The sequence below is a fragment of the Oncorhynchus nerka genome, linkage group LG13 (assembly GCF_034236695.1).
Source record: "Oncorhynchus nerka isolate Pitt River linkage group LG13, Oner_Uvic_2.0, whole genome shotgun sequence".
NCBI classification, from domain to species: domain Eukaryota; kingdom Metazoa; phylum Chordata; class Actinopteri; order Salmoniformes; family Salmonidae; genus Oncorhynchus; species Oncorhynchus nerka.
Genome location: NC_088408.1, coordinates 88,558,509 through 88,575,547, shown reverse-complemented (window position 1 = coordinate 88,575,547; position 17,039 = coordinate 88,558,509). Strand labels below are relative to the sequence as shown.

The window sequence follows — 17,039 nt, the reverse complement described above, 5'->3', positions numbered from 1 at the left end:
CTACGTTGTACACGGAGGATATTTTTGCAGAATTCTGCGTGCAGAGTCTCAATTTGGTGTTTGTCCCATTTTGTGAAATCTTGGTTGGTGAGCGGACCCCAGACCTCACAACCATAAAGGGCAATGGGCTCTATGACTGATTCAAGTATTTTTAGCCAGATCCTAATTGGTCTGTTGAATTTTATGTTCCTTTTGATGGCATAGAATGCCCTTGCCTTGTCTCTCAGATCATTCACAGCTTTGTGGAAGTTACCTGTGGCGCTGATGTTTAGGCCAAGGTATGTATAGTTTTTTGTGTGCTCTAGGGCAATGGGGTCTAGGTGGAATTTGTATTTGTGGTCCTGGCGACTGGTCCTTTTTTGGAACACCATTATTTTGGTCTTACTGAGATTTACTGTCAGGGCCCAGGTCTGGCAGAATCTGTGCAGAATATCTAGGTGCTGCTGTAGGCCCTCCTTGGTTGGTGACAGAAGCACCAGATCATAAGCAAACAGTAGACATTTGACTGCAGATTCTAGTAGGGTGAGGCCAGGTGCTGCAGACTTTTCTAGTGCCCGCGCCAATTCGTTGATATATACAGTGCGAAAAGTATTGCGGCCCCCTTGAACTTTGCGACCTTTTGCCACATTTCAGGCTTCAAACATAAAGATATACAACTGTATTTTTTTGTAAAGAATCAACAACAAGTGGGACACAATCATGAAGTGGAACGACATTTATTGGATATTTCAAACTTTTTTAACAAATCAAAAACTGAAAAATTGGGCGTGCAAAATTATTCAGCCCCTTTACTTTCAGTGCAGCAAACTCTCTCCAGAAGTTCAGTGAGGATCTCTGAATGATCCAATGTTGACCTAAATGACTAATGATGATAAATACAATCCACCTGTGTGTAATCAAGTCTCCGTATAAATGCACCTGCACTGTGATAGTCTCAGAGGTCCGTTAAAAGTGCAGAGAGCATCATGAAGAACAAGGAACACACCAGGCAGGTCCGAGATACTGTTGTGAAGAACTTTAAAGCCAGATTTGGATACAAAAAGATTTCCCAAGCTTTAAACATCCCAAGGAGCACTGTGCAAGCGATAATATTGAAATGGAAGGAGTATCAGACCACTGCAAATCTACCAAGACCTGGCCGTCCCTCTAAACTTTCAGCTCATACAAGGAGAAGACTGATCAGAGATGCAGCCAAGAGGCCCATGATCACTCTGGATGAACTGCAGAGATCTACAGCTGAGGTGGGAGACTCTGTCCATAGGACAACAATCAATCGTATATTGCACAAATCTGGCCTTTATGGAAGAGTAGCAAGAAGAAAGCCATTTCTTAAAGATATCCATAAAAAGTGTTGTTTAAAGTTTGCCACAAGCCACCTGGGAGACACACCAAACATGTGGAAGAAGGTGCTCTGGTCAGATGAAACCAAAATTGAACTTTTTGGCAACAATGCAAAACGTTATGTTTGGCGTAAAAGCAACACAGCTCATCACCCTGAACACACCATCCCCACTGTCAAACATGGTGGTGGCAGCATCATGGTTTGGGCCTGCTTTTCTTCAGCAGGGATAGGGAAGATGGTTAAAATTGATGGGAAGATGGATGGAGCCAAATACAGGACCATTCTGGAAGAAAACCTGATGGAGTCTGCAAAAGACCTGAGACTGGGACAGAGATTTGTCTTCCAACAAGACAATGATCCAAAACATAAAGCAAAATCTACAATGGAATGGTTAAAAAATAAACATATCCAGGTGTTAGAATGGCCAAGTCAAAGTCCAGACCTGAATCCAATCGAGAATCTGTGGAAAGAACTGAAAACTGCTGTTCACAAATGCTCTCCATCCAACCTTACTGAGCTCGAGCTGTTTTGCAAGGAGGAATGGGAAAAAATTTCAGTCTCTCGATGTGCAAAACTGATAGAGACATACCCCAAGTGACTTACAGCTGTAATCGCAGCAAAAGGTGGCGCTACAAAGTATTAACTTAAGGGGGCTGAATAATTTTGCACGCCCAATTTTTCAGTTTTTGATTTGTTAAAAAAGTTTGAATATCCAATAAATGTCGTTCCACTTCATGATTGTGTCCCACTTGTTGTTGATTCTTCACAAAAAAATACAGTTTTATATCTTTATGTTTGAAGCCTGAAATGTGGCAAAAGGTCGCAAAGTTCAAGGGGGCCGAATACTTTCGCAAGGCACTGTATGTTGAAGAGGGTGAGGCTTAAGCTGCATCCCTGTCTCACCCCACAGCCCTATGGGAAGAAATGTGTGTTGTTTGCCTATTTTAACCGCACACTTGTTGTTTGTGTACATGGATTTTATAATGTCATATGTTTTACCTCCAACACCACTTTCCATCAATATGTATAGCAGACCCTCATGCCAAATTGAGTCAAAGGCTTTTTTGAAATCAACAAAGCATGAGAAGACTTTGTCTTTGTTTTGGTTTGTTTGGTTGTCAATTAGGGTGTGCAGGGTAAATACATGGTCTGTTGTATGGTAATTTGGTAAAAAGCCAATTTAACATTTGCTCAGTACATTGTTTTCATTGAGGAAATGTACAAGTCTGCTGTTAATGATAATGCAGAGGATTTTCCCAAGGTTGCTGTTGACGCATATCCCACGGTAGTTATTGGGGTCAAATTTGTCTCCACTTTTGTGGATTGGGGTGATCAGTCCTTGGTTCCAAATATTGGGGAAGATGCCAGAGCTAAGGATGATGTTAAAGAGTTTTAGTATAGCCAATTGGAATTTGTTGTCTGTATATTTGATCATTTCATTAAGGATACCATCAACACCACATGTCTTTTTGGGTTGGAGGGTTTTTATTTTGTCCTGTAGCTCATTCAAGGTCATTGGAGAATCCAGTTGGTTCTGGTAGTCTTTAATAGTTGGTTCTGAGGTTTGTATTTGGTCCTGTATATGTTTTTGCTCTTTATTCTTTGTTATAGAGCCAAAAAGATTGGAGAAGTGGTTTATTCACACATCTCCGTTTTGGATAGATAACTCTTCGTGTTGTTGTTTGTTAAGTGTTTTCCAATTTTCCCAGAAGTGTTTAGAGTCTATGGATTCTTCAATTACATTGAGCTGATTTCTGACATGCTGTTCCTTCTTTTTCCGTAGTGTATTTCTGTATTGTTTTAGTGATTCACCATAGTGAAGGCGTAGACTCAGGTTTTCCGGGTCTCTATGTTTTTGGTTGGACAGGTTTCTCAATTTCTTTCTTAAATCTTCATCAAAACATTTGTCATTGTTGTTCATTTTCTTCAGTTTTCTATTTGAGATTTTTAGATTTGATAGGGAAGCTGAGAGGTCAACTATACTGTTAAGATTTTCTACTGCCAAGTTTACACCTTCACTATTATAGTGGAACGTTTTACCCAGGAAATTGTCTAAAAGGGATTGAATTTATTGTTGCCTAATTGTTTTTTGGTAGGTTTCCAAACTGCATTCCTTCCATCTATAGCATTTCTTAATGTTACTCAGAGGAACTGAGTAACATTAAGAAATGCTATAGATGGAAGGAATTTGATGCCTCATGATTGAGATTTGCTCTGTTCAAGTAGACTGTGATTTTGCTGTGGTCTGATAAGGGTGTCAGTGGGCTGACTGAGAGACTCTAGGTTGAGGTCAGTGATAAAGTAGTCTACAGTACTACTGCCAAGAGATGAGCTATAGGTGTACCTACCATAGGAGTCCCCTCGAAGCCTACCATTGACTATGTACGTACACAGCGTGCGACATAGCTGCAGGAGTTGTGACCCGTTTTTGTTGGTTATGTTGTCATAGTTGTGCCTCGGGGGGCATATGGGGAGGGAATGCTGTCACCTCCAGGCAGGTGTTTGTCCCTTTGTGTGCTGAGGGTGTCAGGTTCTTGTCCGGTTCTGGCATTTAGGTCACCACAGACTAGTACATGTCCCTGGGCCTGGAAATTATTGATTTCCCCCTCCAGGATGGAGAAGCTGTCTTCATTAAAGTATGTGGATTCTAGTGGGGGGATATAGGGAGCACACAGGAGGACATTTTTCTCTGTTAATAATTTCCTTTTGAATTTCTCTCTCTCTCTCCTCTTCCACCACCCTCTCCCTCTATCTACCCATCTATCCCTCCAGGCTGTTCCCCAGTCTTAGTATCATCACTGAGCTGACCCACCCCTCCAACATGAGATTTATGCAGTTCAGAGCTAAGGACTGCTATTCTCTGGCTCTCTCCAAACTAGAGAAGGTGAGTTCAGCGTGGGGGCATATAACTCCTCCATCTTTAGATCTGAGGCTTCAGCCCTCATTACTGACTCTCTGTCTGTGTGGATGTCATGTGGGAGGTGAACTCTGTTACACAGACTCAGACATGAAGATATAAAGCTCTGGACTGGGTTAACAAGCCAGCTGATGACATTTCATGTGCTCTCTCTCCTCTCTTCCCCCTCCCTCCCCCTCTCTATCTCCTCCCTCTCCCCTATCTGCTCTATCCTCCCATTCTCTCTCTCTTCTCCCTCCCTTTCTCTCTCCTTCCCTCCCTCTCTCTCTGCTCTCTCCTCCCTCTCCCCCTTATAGATAGAGCGTGATAAGGGTTCCAACCTGGCCTTCATGTTCCGTCTGCCGTTCGCTGCAGGCAGAGTGTTCAGTATCAGTATGCTGGATACGCTGCTCTACCAGGTGGGTATAAGGGGCTATATCCCAAATAGCAACCTTTTCCATATGTAGTGCATTACGTTTGACCAGGGCCATAGGGACTGAAGACATTTCTGAATATGTAGGGAATAGGATACCATTTGGGACTTAGCTAGGGAGTTTGTCCGCGGTGTATCACCTTGTCTCAGCCAGCAGAGTGTAAATGGACTGTATGATCAGCTTAGTCTCTCCCGTAGGCACAGATCTATGATCAGCTTAGTCTCTCCTGTAGGCACAGATCTATTATCAGCTTAGTCTCTCCCGTAGGCACAGATCTATGATCAGCTTAGTCTCTCCTGTAGGCACAGATCTATTATCAGCTTAGTCTCTCCCGTAGGCACAGATCTATGATCAGCTTAGTCTCTCCTGTAGGCACAGATCTATGATCAGCTTAGTCTCTCCCGTAGGCACAGATATATGATCAGCTTAGTCTCTCCCGTAGGCATATATCTATGATCAGCTTAGTCTCTCCCTTAGGCACAGATCTATGATCAGCTTAGTCTCTCCCTTAGGCACAGATCTATGATCAGCTTACCTTCTCTAAATCTGAACTATTAGGTGGAGAACCTCAAAACTGATCTTAGATCAGTGTCTCAAGGCAATACTAATCAGAAAAAAATTGAGAGAGAGACCTACCGTATGTTTAAGTGTGATCATGTGATCATTCAGTAGTTTCTTACCCCTACTCTATAATGTTTCCTCTGGACCTAGAAATTAGTATTTTCAATCTATGGTTTCTCCTGTTTGTTAATGCATTCTCTTGTTTTTTACAGTCATTTGTGAAGGACTATATGATTCCCATAGCAAGACTTCTACTAGGCCTGGACACCACACCAGGGTCGGGTTACCTGTGTGCAGTAAGTATGGATATCTACAGTATGTTAGGATGTGTGTACTGTAAGTGTGTCTGTGTGTGTGTCTGTGTGTGTGTGTGTGTGTGTGTGTGTGTGTGTGTGTGTGTGTGTGTGTGTGTGTGTGTGTGTGTGTGTGCGTGTGTACTGAATGTGTCTACTTCCCTGCTCTTCCCCAGATGAAGGTGACAGAGGAGGGTGTGTACTGAATGTGTCTACTTCCCTGCTCTTCCCCAGATGAAGGTGACAGAGGAGGACCTGTGGATCAGGACGTACGGCAGATTGTTCCAGAAGCTGTGTTCCTCCAGTGCTGAGATTCCTATAGGCATCTACCGTACAGAGTCTCACATGTTCCCCTCTTCTGAGGTAAGACAGAATGGACACAGACCCTGTTCAAATACTTTATAGATGCATCCTTCCTTCCGTTCTGCCTTTCTTCATTCCTTCCTACCTTCCTTCATTCATTCCTAAATTCCTTCCTTCCTACCTTAATTCCTTTCTTCCTTCCCTTCTTTCTTCCTTTTTGGCCTCAGAAGGATACTTCAGGGTTTTTTCATACTTGACACAGAGACATAAAAATGGTATCTAACAGTTGATCTGACTCTGGGGAAGTAGATAAAGGGCCCCGTTGCCAAAATCCACAAGCATCTCTTATTTTTGTTCCTTCCTTGTTGAGGTAAGTGAAAGCAATAGGGACAGTAACCTTGCTTTCACTTGTCAAATCACATAATGATCAGTGATTGTCTCAAGGGTGAGAAAAAAGATAGGATGCATTCTGAAAAAGTATTTGAACAAGCCCGCCTCTGAGTCATCCATAGATTATGGCCAAAATATTTGTGCTATAATTGTGCTGCTATTCATTGTAATGATGCTTCATATGCATCAATTCGTTATTTGGTGCTGCAATTCACACACACAAACATTATTGGTCAAGTAAATTATATTTACTATTGTCAATGCTACTCTGTTCAGTTTTTTTTACTTCATCCATGGTGTGTTTTTGTTTGTTTGGTCTGTCTCATTCCTAGTTAAAGGATGGGTACCCACAGGTAAGATGGCATTATGGTCACATAACTGTCATTATCTGCTGAAATGTGCAGTGCATCAAAAAAGACCAGCAATTATGTAGCTATTCTGTTTTATTCAGCATTAAACACTTTGGTGAAGCTGTCACCCATAATGCATCATAATTGCTTCCAGTTTATATAACTTCTATCGCTGATGCAAAGTGTTAACAAAACATCCTATTGGATCCTCATACTGTCCACACAGTTGATATGGTATTAACCCTTCACCCTCCCTCTAGTCTCATCACAGTTGATATGGTATTAACCCTTCACCCTCCCCGTAGTCTCATACTGTCCACACAGTTGATATGGTATTAACCCTTCACCCTTCCTCTAGTCTCATACTGTCCACACAGTTGATATGGTACTAACCCTTCACCCTCCCTCTAGTCTCATCACAGTTGATATGGTATTAACCCTTCACCCTCCCTCTAGTCTCATCACAGTTGATATGGTATTAACCCTTCACCCTCCCTCTAGTCTCATCACAGTTGATATGGTATTCACCCTCCCTCTAGTCTCATCACCCCTTCACCCTCCCTCTAGTCTAATCACAGTTGATATGGTATTAACCCTTCACCCTCCCTCTAGTCTCATCACAGTTGATATGGTATTAACCCTTCACCCTCCCTCTAGTCTCATCACAGTTGATATGGTATTAACCCTTCACCCTCCCTCTAGTCTCATACTTGATATGGTATTAACCCTTCACACAGTTGATATGGTATTAACCCTTCACCCTCCCTCTAGTCTCATCACAGTTGATATGGTATTAACCCTTCACCCTCCCTCTAGTCTCATCACAGTTGATATGGTATTAACCCTTCACCCTCCCTCTAGTCTCATCACAGTTGATATGGTATTAACCCTCCACCCTCCCTCTAGTCTCATCACAGTTGATATGGTATTAACCCTTCACCCTCCCTCTAGTCTCATCACAGTTGATATGGTATTAACCCTTCACCCTCCCTCTAGTCTCATCACAGTTGATATGGTATTAACCCTTCACCCTCCCCCTAGTCTCAAGTCTCCATCAATGTAGAGGACACCGGCGGTGACGATCAGAGGGACAACAGAAGCGAGTCATGGAAGGAGAAGACCAGAACACACCGGATGTCCACCACCAGCGAATCAGAACACCCGTTACTGAGGAAGAAGAGCCTCCAGTGGGCGCGGCGTCTGAGCCGTAAGAACACCAAACCTCCAAGCCGCACCGAGCGGTTCTCACAGCAGCGCCTCAATCTGTACCGGCGCTCAGAGAGACAGGAGCTGTCTGAGCTGGTTAAGAACCGCATGAAGCACCTGGGACTGCCCACTGTCGGATATGGTGAGCAGAATGTAACAGGACACCCTGATAGTACTTAGTAACTGAGGGGCATTACAGGGTGCTGTGTCATATTTAGTAACTGAGGGGCAGTACAGGGTGCTGTGTCATTTTTAGTAACTGAGGGGCAGTATAGGGTGCTGTGTCATTTTTAGTAACTGAGGGGCAGTACAGGGTGCTGTGTCATTTTTAGTAACTGAGGGGCAGTACAGGGTGCTGTGTCATTTTTAGTAACTGAGGGGCAGTACAGGGTGCTGTGTCATATTTAGTAACTGAGGGGCAGTACAGGGTGCTGTGTCATTTTTAGTAACTGAGGGGCAGTACAGGGTGCTGTGTCATTTTTAGTAACTGAGGGGCAGTACAGGGTGCTGTGTCATTTTTAGTAACTGAGGGGCAGTACAGGGTGCTGTGTCATATTTATTAACTGAGGGGCAGTACAGGGTGCTGTGTCATATTTATTAACTGAGGGGCATTACAGGGTGCTGTGTCATATTTAGTAACTGAGGGGCAGTACAGGGTGCTGTGTCATATTTAGTAACTGAGGGGCAGTACAGGGTGCTGTGTCATATTTATTAACTGAGGGGCAGTACAGGGTGCTGTGTCATATTTAGTAACTGAGGGGCATTACAGGGTGCTGTGTCATATTTAGTAACTGAGGGGCAGTACAGGGTGCTGTGTCCTATTTAGTAACTGAGGGGCAGTACAGGGTGCTGTGTCCTATTTAGTAACTGAGGGGCAGTACAGGGTGCTGTGTCATATTTAGTAACTGAGGGGCAGTACAGGGTGCTGTGTCATATTTAGTAACTGAGGGGCAGTACAGGGTGCTGTGTCATATTTAGTAACTGAGGGGCAGTACAGGGTGCTGTGTCACATTTAGTAACTGAGGGGCAGTACAGGGTGCTGTGTCATATTTAGTAACTGAGGGGCAGTACAGGGTGCTGTGTCATATTTAGTAACTGAGGGGCAGTACAGGGTGCTGTGTCATATTTATTGAGGGGCAGTACAGGGTGCTGTGTCATATTTAGTAACTGAGGGGCAGTACAGGGTGCTGTGTCATATTTATTAAAGGGCAGTACAGGGTGCTGTGTCATATTTATTAACTGGGGGGCAGTACAGGGTGCTGTGTCATATTTAGTTACGGAGGGGGCAGTATAGTATATGTGTCATCTTTCATAGTTTGGCTATTGGTGTTGTATGGAATGAGAATGATACGGGATTAGTTGGAGAATTTAGGATGGACATTATTGTTAGAGATGTTTGCAGTATATTTTGCTGTAAATTATTATTGTTTGTCAATGACTAATTACTGTTCTCAGCAGATGGAAATACTATCGTAGTAATATTATTAAGTGGTGTTGGTTTTTTAAAGACAGTTGTTTTCACCGTACAACCTTGCCATCCATTCACCTCACTTCATTGAACATTTCAAGGGGTGTACAGAAGTGTCATAATGCCTCATAACATCAGTAACCATATAAACATCCCACAATGCCTTACATTAACATTGAGGAGTATCCCATGCTCATTCCTCATTATTCAAAGTATTCTACATGACAGTATGACAATGAACCTGCATAACCTGTTATGGATGTGCTTAACCTCTCTATGAATGTGCATAACCCTTCACTTGGATGGAAGGACGACTGAAGCATATGAAGCATTTTGCCTGCATCTCTTCCCTTTCTTTTCCTCTCTCCTCAGCTTCCTTCGCCCTCTTTTTGCAAAATAAAAAATGATTTCTCTATATAAACGTAATAAAGGATTACCGTTATTTTGAAATTGGATGCTTGAGCCAGAAATAGATATTTACATTATAAATAATCAAATAATTCTACCATTATTAAAAAATAAAGATTTAATAGCCTAACGTTTAACATGGGAACATGATTTTTTCTTTCTTTGAATATTAGTTTGTTTTTACTTCCCCATTTGAAAACTGCAATTTGCATTTTTGCTGCTTGCCTGACCTTTTCTTTCTTCTCTCCTTTCTGTTTCCTTTCTGCCTTTCCCGTCTGGCTTGTAGAGGATGTTGCTAATCTTACCGCGAGCGATGTCATGAACCGAGTAAATCTAGGATATTTACAAGGTAATCCCACATACAGTAGTGGTCACATACAGTATGCAACACATTTAATGTAGTCATCACTCTCTTAAACGTGTCAAGTGTTCTGAAAGCATTTGAAAGACATCCTATATGTTGGAGAGTAGTGCTATTCTGCGAACTATGGTCAGGTAAGAATGTTAGGGGAATGTTTTCACCTAATATCTCAAATAATTATATTTTGTAACAAAGTGGTGAATATAGGCCTACCACCATCCCTCTAAAAGGGGAGGCAGGTTGAGGATTGAACCAGTAGTAGTTTAGTATCTGTTTTGCACATCTATATGAGTAACAGAGTAAGAATACTGTGCTATTGAATGGCAGTACTACAGTCAGTGGCGTAACACAGTTTCTCTGGACCCCCGCAAGGTCGGAGTTCGCCTCTCCCCAAGTAAAATCGAAGTACAGACTACCGATCACTGTCCACGGTGCTGAAACTGCAACATGTCTATGCGGCTGCATGCCTATCGGATCAATGGAGGTCTTTCTGTGGTTCCAGGGCTTAGCTTAGCTTTAGGTAATAGATAAATGTTTATTGGTAGGCCTGTCTGGTCGTAATTTTCTAATTTTCTAATTTTCTCAAGCTATACACAGTGTCGCAAAACTGCCAGTTAGACTGCTGACTCGCGGCAAAAATGTAATTCAAGTTTGAAATTCAAATAAATGTTCGATGCAACTGTATACTAATCAGCTACCAATTGATTATTTTTTAAATATACAACTGTCCTGTATAGCCTACCTGAACCTGACTGCATGACATGAGCCATCCTCACACTCTATTAACAGTCTATTAATGCTAAATAATACAGTCAGTCCACCCTCAAAACACTAACTCACTAGAGATCGCTTCATTATGCAGTGTAGGCTAATATCTATAGCTGTGTACAGTACTTGTCTGCTATTTACTATAAAGTTGTAATACAAATGACACATCATCTAGCCTAACAATGAGGGAAGAATTTGTTGGCTGGAGGGTAAATTTAGCCACAGTTAATGTTAGAATTTTTCGTATGTCTAAAAGCCTAAACAAATGGGCTGCAATATTCAAGGTAAATTAAATTAATTCCAGACTCCCCTGGTCTCCTGAAGTCCTTTTTTGTGTGAAAATGTTTTCACCACGGCCTGTAGGTCCAGATTGCGGGCCAGACTGTTTTCTATAGTGAGTACTGCCAACCCAGACAGTCTTTCCTGAGACATTGTGCATTATATGTCCATTGCGCTGCACACAATTTTAACTTAGTCTTGAGTGATGCATGCCAATATATGCCAGAGAAAGGGGACTGTTGATATTGCAAGCACACAACTTAAATGCTGGTTCACCGGTATGAACACTATCACAAACATATATTTATTTGTACCAACCCTCAAGAACTGTTGTCCTCCGCTAAAGATGATAATCTGTTTGCATCTGCCAATTTATTGTCTGTCCAGTGTCCAGACGACCTGTTCCCAGAGCTTCCTTTACAGTTCATCTCTTTCTGTAATGTTTGGAGTCTGGCAATTAAGGAGAATGAGAGGCTCAATTAAAGATGTTGCAGAACTTCTTATTTGAAGCACCACTCCCTTCGGCCCAGTTTCCCTGATGTTGCTATGGCAATAAAGCTGTGTTTAACCATCCCTGTAACTGTCTCTTCTGCGGAAAGGTTGTTTTCTAAACTAAAACTCATAAAGAACTACCCAAGAATCATTAGGCTCTCGGTCTGATATGAGCTCTTGAACACCTGAGTAAGCTCCACTCATTACACTGTCCCCGTCGTAGATTTGACAACGACATTTGTTCACCGATATCCCCTTACTTTTAATCAGTTCAATAATACATTTTTCAAGGCCTGAGGCACTTTGATCAGTCACATTCTTTAAGCCCAGGAAACAAACACTTAGCATCCAAGTACATATGGACATTAAAAAGGTTTATGAATGACGTTTTGAAGGGTTAATGTCAAAATAATTTCTAAATATATATATAAACCTCAATGACAGGCGCATGGCCCTCCAGAGTTCGTGGCCCCCTGTCTTGCGGGGGCTGTGGGGGTGTCTGGTTCGCCAGTGACTACAGTAGCCTGTGAGTGACAGAGTAAGAATGCTGTGTTATTGAACAAGACTACAGTAGCCTGTTGGTTAACAGTGTTGGCCGTCTTAGAGTTACAGGGCATTTCAGAGCAGCCGTTAGGAGAGGAGACCAGAACAGGTTAGATGGAGACTCATGATCAAACATTACTACTGCATGACTTTGTGTGATGATGGCAGTGGTGGGTGGCAGACACAGTCTTTCTTTCTCTCTGTCCTCTGCATTGTGTGGACTGAAGTGGGAGACATAGGCCTAGTTCACACTTAGGTTGAACAACTGATGTACGGTAGTCAAATATGTTGTAGGCTCCATCAGTTTTACCTGTGTTAACTAAGCCTTGTTGACTGGCGATGGATGAGGAGAGATGGCCAGACGAAGTACCAAGTTACTGCAGGGCAGGACAGTGGTTAGATACATTACAGGGCAGGACAGAGTGGAGCAGAAAGCATTATGCCTGTGTTGTTCAGAAGGCCAACAGTTCATAGCTATCCACACACCAAAGCTACACTGGGAATTGTGTAGAAATATAACTGTGGTTGTTAACAGAGAATCCCATTTAGCATTTGATTAGCCTAAATACCAAATCATTAATATTCAGCACATTTTAGTCCCTCTGAATTACATTACAAGACGATCCTAGATGCTATATTTTGACCCCTTCCAATCCCACACTACCAATGTATTTTGCTTCACTCTGATTAGTTGAGCCTTACTTCGTTTGGTTGAACCTCACTTTGATTGGTTGAGCCTCATCTTGTTTGGTTGAGCCTCACTTTGATTGTTTGAGCCTCACCTCGTTTGGTTGAGCCTCACCTCGTTTGGTTGAGAATCACTTCGATTGGTTGAGCCTCATCTCATTTGGTTGAGCCTCACTTCGATTGGTTGAGCCTCACCTCGTTTGGTTGAGAATCACTTCGATTGGATGAGCCTCACCTCGTTTGGTTGAGCCTCACTTCGATTGGTTGAGCCTGTCCTGCCGGATGCCAGAGCATGTCCTATTTGTGTTTGTGGGTCTGTCTACATTTCTATATGGGGGGCTGAGTGTCATTGGCATGGCAACCATGGTGACGTGTTGACGTGAGTGACCAGGCAGACGTCTAGAATGTGCAGAAGGTGAATCTATACAGTCGGACAGTGTCTGCATGTCTTTCTTAAACCGCGCATGGAGAGATACGCTTGCCTTGTGGCAGCATGGGCCTACCCTGTACCAGCCATGCCCTGTCAGTAACGGTTAGACCTTCTCTCTCTCCTGCCCACTCCGCCTGGCATTATAAGGGGCAAACACAGGTGGGTTTGGAGAAGCAGATGCACTTTACCCCCCAACCCCCAAGCTTGAGCCCCATTCTGTCCCAGGTACACAGCTTCTCACTCTTACACACAAACAGGTAAAACACACACAGCTCTGACCTTAGAATAGTGACTAGGGGCAACTTGATCCTACTTCAAGACAAGCACAGGACGTCAGGGGATGCTATATCAAGGGGTACACAGTTACACACCATTGATTATATTTGAATAGACATTAAGAAAATGAACACAGAACTCGTAGCAAACAAGATATATACGGTAGACTTGCTTTATATGCATTTTCATTTTTATACCAGTCTACACCCTTACTGAAGATCAAGGAGTCAGGGAATCCTATAGTTTCAGTTGCTAAACAGAGCATTATTGGGCTGATGTTGACTAGTAAAACCAGGCCATCTGTGAAGACCTGCCCTGTTCTGTTGCAGATGAGATGAACGACCACCAGAACACTCTTTCCTACGTTCTCATCAACCCCCCTCCAGACACCATGCTGGAGCTCAATGACATTGTGTAAGTACCGACAAGAGAGGTGGGATCAGTGGCCTCTTCTTCTCTTTTCAGTATGTACTATACTGTACCAAGCTGTGTCGACTGTACACAACCTTGGGTATGGTATACAATATTGTTCCCGATTGGGCACAGCAGTCTATTTTGGACAGTACAGTTCTCTAGTAGTGTGTTCTATAAAAATGTGGATGTGACCCAATAGAGTTGGTTTTGCCCTCGTCTCTCTCCAGGTACATTATCCGGTCTGACCCTCTGGCGGGCCCTAATGTGCCGGAGGATCCAGCCCAAGGGCAGAGCAGCGGTGGCGGCCGGATGAGGCAAGACTTTGGCACTGAGACCAGGGACGAGACCCACCTCTGAAACTCCCTCACCTCACCCCGATTGCCAACCCCCGGCACAATATATATATATATATATATATAATATATATATATATACACACACATATACACATACACACACACACACACACACAAAGCTGCTATGGAAGGATGCATAAAGACTGCCTCATCATTAATGAACTACTTCACCTCTTGGAGAGCATCAGACAGACGCGGCCCTCTTGGAGAGCATCAGACAGGCCCTCTTTGCAACAGATTAAACAGAAAGAGTGCACCAGTCACTGGAGGGAGAGAGAGACGGACTGGAAGCACGCCCCTTCCGGACAAGTAAGCACGCCCCCTTCCGGACAAGTAAGCAACCAGAAGAGACGATGATGTCAGAGGTCCTGTGACGCTCTTAATATTTAGAGGTTAGTTTGATTTAGCTCGTTCACACGCTTGGTGGATGGAGCTCGCACTTTAGGACCAATGGAAAGGTGTCACAAGAGCAAACTCTGCCTGTATGGTATGCTGGTGAGCTCGACCAAGCACACCTGGTGTGTGTGTGGGGACTGTGTAGTTATCAGTTACGATAGCAAGTCATGTACGGAGTTTGGTACAGAAATGGTTATTTATTATCTCAATGTTATGGCAGTATTCTTACAAATCAATCATGATAGTACATAAGCACTTTTTAAATTACATTGATTTTCGTTTTTTAATTTCCTATTTTCAATGTAGAAAACATTGTATCTTATATAGGGACCCTTTTACTGCTCATGCTGGATGTTTCCCCGTTTTGTTTTATAACATGACATTTCTTATTAAAAGTCTAGAATAGTAAAGGAATTGAAGAACCTATATAAATTCTTCCATGCCACTACAATATGTCGCTCTATTTGTGCCATATGGTATCTGGATATGTATTTTATATCTGTCAGTGTTCTAGTTAAGCTAATGTACAACCATTCCTTATTTCTGACAGGATTTGATTAATTATTGTACATTACAGTACAATGATCCTGATTTTCCGTGGAAAACCTATGTTGTTTTGCACAATAAGAGACAGGCACAGTAAAAGTGAACGTTGACTACAAAATGAAAGTTTGTTTTATGTTTTCAGATGTTAAAAGTCATCTAATGTAAAGATGAGTTGGAGTTAACTATCACTTGAAGTCTGTTAGTATGGCCAGTACATGGGCTTGGATTGGAGTACAGTGTTGCAAGCTGGATTCAATATGTCCTTTCACTTATACAGGAATCACTTGTACAGTAAATGTAGTATTGTGTGTGCTTTAGATATTGAATCATTATTTAAGGGTTAGGAGATGTATTTATGGGGGGGGTTCGATACTGTTGGACTAATATGTGTGGTTTTATCATTGTAAATAGTCTAACACTTTTAATCTTCATTGTTTCGTTACAAAAAGAATCTGGGTCATTTTTACAGAAATTATAACAAGAAGGTCTTGAAATACTTTTGCACTAAGCTCTGTGGTCGTTAAGAGCATTATAGCATGACCCTTTAATAAAACAGACTACAGTATTCACACCACAGTATGAGTCAGTCTCCATACATTCAGAGAAAGGTGGTATAAACACAATATCAACTTAGTTAAGTTTGCAAAGTTTAAGGTTCATTGTCATTGTAAATGATACAATATACTTTGTCCATTTAGATGGAATTGTTGGGGGTGAAGCCACCATACAAATACACACAAAAAGAGTACACCATAATACATGCATTTCCTGACTGCATGAATACGATTAGGTTGTTGAGAAAGTTTGTTATGATGAAGGAAAGGCAACTGCTGATACTTTGATATCAGGACTGAAGTTGTTTAATATATATTTCTTGCTGTGTTTGAGATGTATAGTATTCCCACGTTGTCCATTGATTTACTGTAAGTGTAGATAGAGTATGTTTGATTCTAGCCAGGCCCCCACAGAAAGGCCGTTTACAGATCTGGAGGACTAAAGAAGAGTACAGTTGATCACCATGGAAACAATGAGCGTGTACAATCCCATCAGTCACCATATAATTAGAATCCATAGAAAATCTGTTTGTGGTTTTTGAAGTTTATACTGTAGTTTAGAAAGGGGCATGCAAACACAAAAAGCATGTTTCTAAATAAAGCTTGCCAAACCAGATATGTTTTCTTACAGCTAGATTGCCGATCTGTGTGAAGTATCACACCTAGAAAATGAATCTGATAATATTCCCCGCTTCTTTTTCGTAAGCCTGTCATTTGATATCTTTATATGGAACCACGCATGTTCTCCAAAAACCTCTGTTCACTTTATCATGTTCTTCATTCCTGGTGAAAAGGTCCATTTTCTACTATTTCTTATGATGAAGTCTGTGTACTTCTCTACCATGATGTGAAATATGAAACAATAAATGCTACATGCAGCAGGGAACATTGAAATGGATAAACACTCCTGTTGTTTGTTTGAATCACAGAGAAAAATGATCACTCAGAAACAGCATTGAGATAGCATTGCTGTTAATCATTATTAACAGGGTGGTGGCGTTGGTTGGGGTAACACTTGTTCAGTATTGATTCACTCTAATGTTGACAATGTACACAGTTATGAAACATAAACCAATAGAAGTAAAAAAATAAGATCACACCAGTATCATATAAAAAGACTACATAGTGCTTTAAAATTCTTAAAGCCACGGCCGGTCCTGTCCCTTCCTCTGTTTACTGGTGTCGTTTACCGCCTGTCTCTGGTCCATTGGGCCTGGTTCTGAACCACCCGGTTCTGAACCACCTCCTGCAGCAAGTCAGTAAAGGTGTATTCATTCTCCAGCAGC

The 17,039-nt window shown here is 42.2% G+C and overlaps 1 protein-coding gene across 1 annotated transcript in view; it reads left to right on the top strand.

The window, feature by feature from the left end:
* LOC115140707 (potassium channel subfamily T member 1-like) overlaps window positions 1-16,647 on the top strand; it is a 110,828-nt gene extending 94,181 nt beyond the window's left edge. Inside the window, exons 33-43 of the mRNA XM_065027009.1 lie at window positions 4,115-4,226; window positions 4,556-4,657; window positions 5,446-5,529; window positions 5,761-5,889; window positions 6,552-6,572; window positions 7,611-7,917; window positions 9,938-10,000; window positions 12,156-12,203; window positions 13,359-13,436; window positions 13,817-13,901; window positions 14,129-16,647. Coding sequence (XP_064883081.1) covers window positions 4,115-4,226; window positions 4,556-4,657; window positions 5,446-5,529; window positions 5,761-5,889; window positions 6,552-6,572; window positions 7,611-7,917; window positions 9,938-10,000; window positions 12,156-12,203; window positions 13,359-13,436; window positions 13,817-13,901; window positions 14,129-14,258 — 1,159 coding nt within the window. The 3' untranslated portion in view covers window positions 14,259-16,647. The remainder of the gene's footprint in view (window positions 1-4,114; window positions 4,227-4,555; window positions 4,658-5,445; window positions 5,530-5,760; window positions 5,890-6,551; window positions 6,573-7,610; window positions 7,918-9,937; window positions 10,001-12,155; window positions 12,204-13,358; window positions 13,437-13,816; window positions 13,902-14,128) is intronic.
* The last annotated feature ends 392 nt before the right edge of the window (window positions 16,648-17,039 follow it).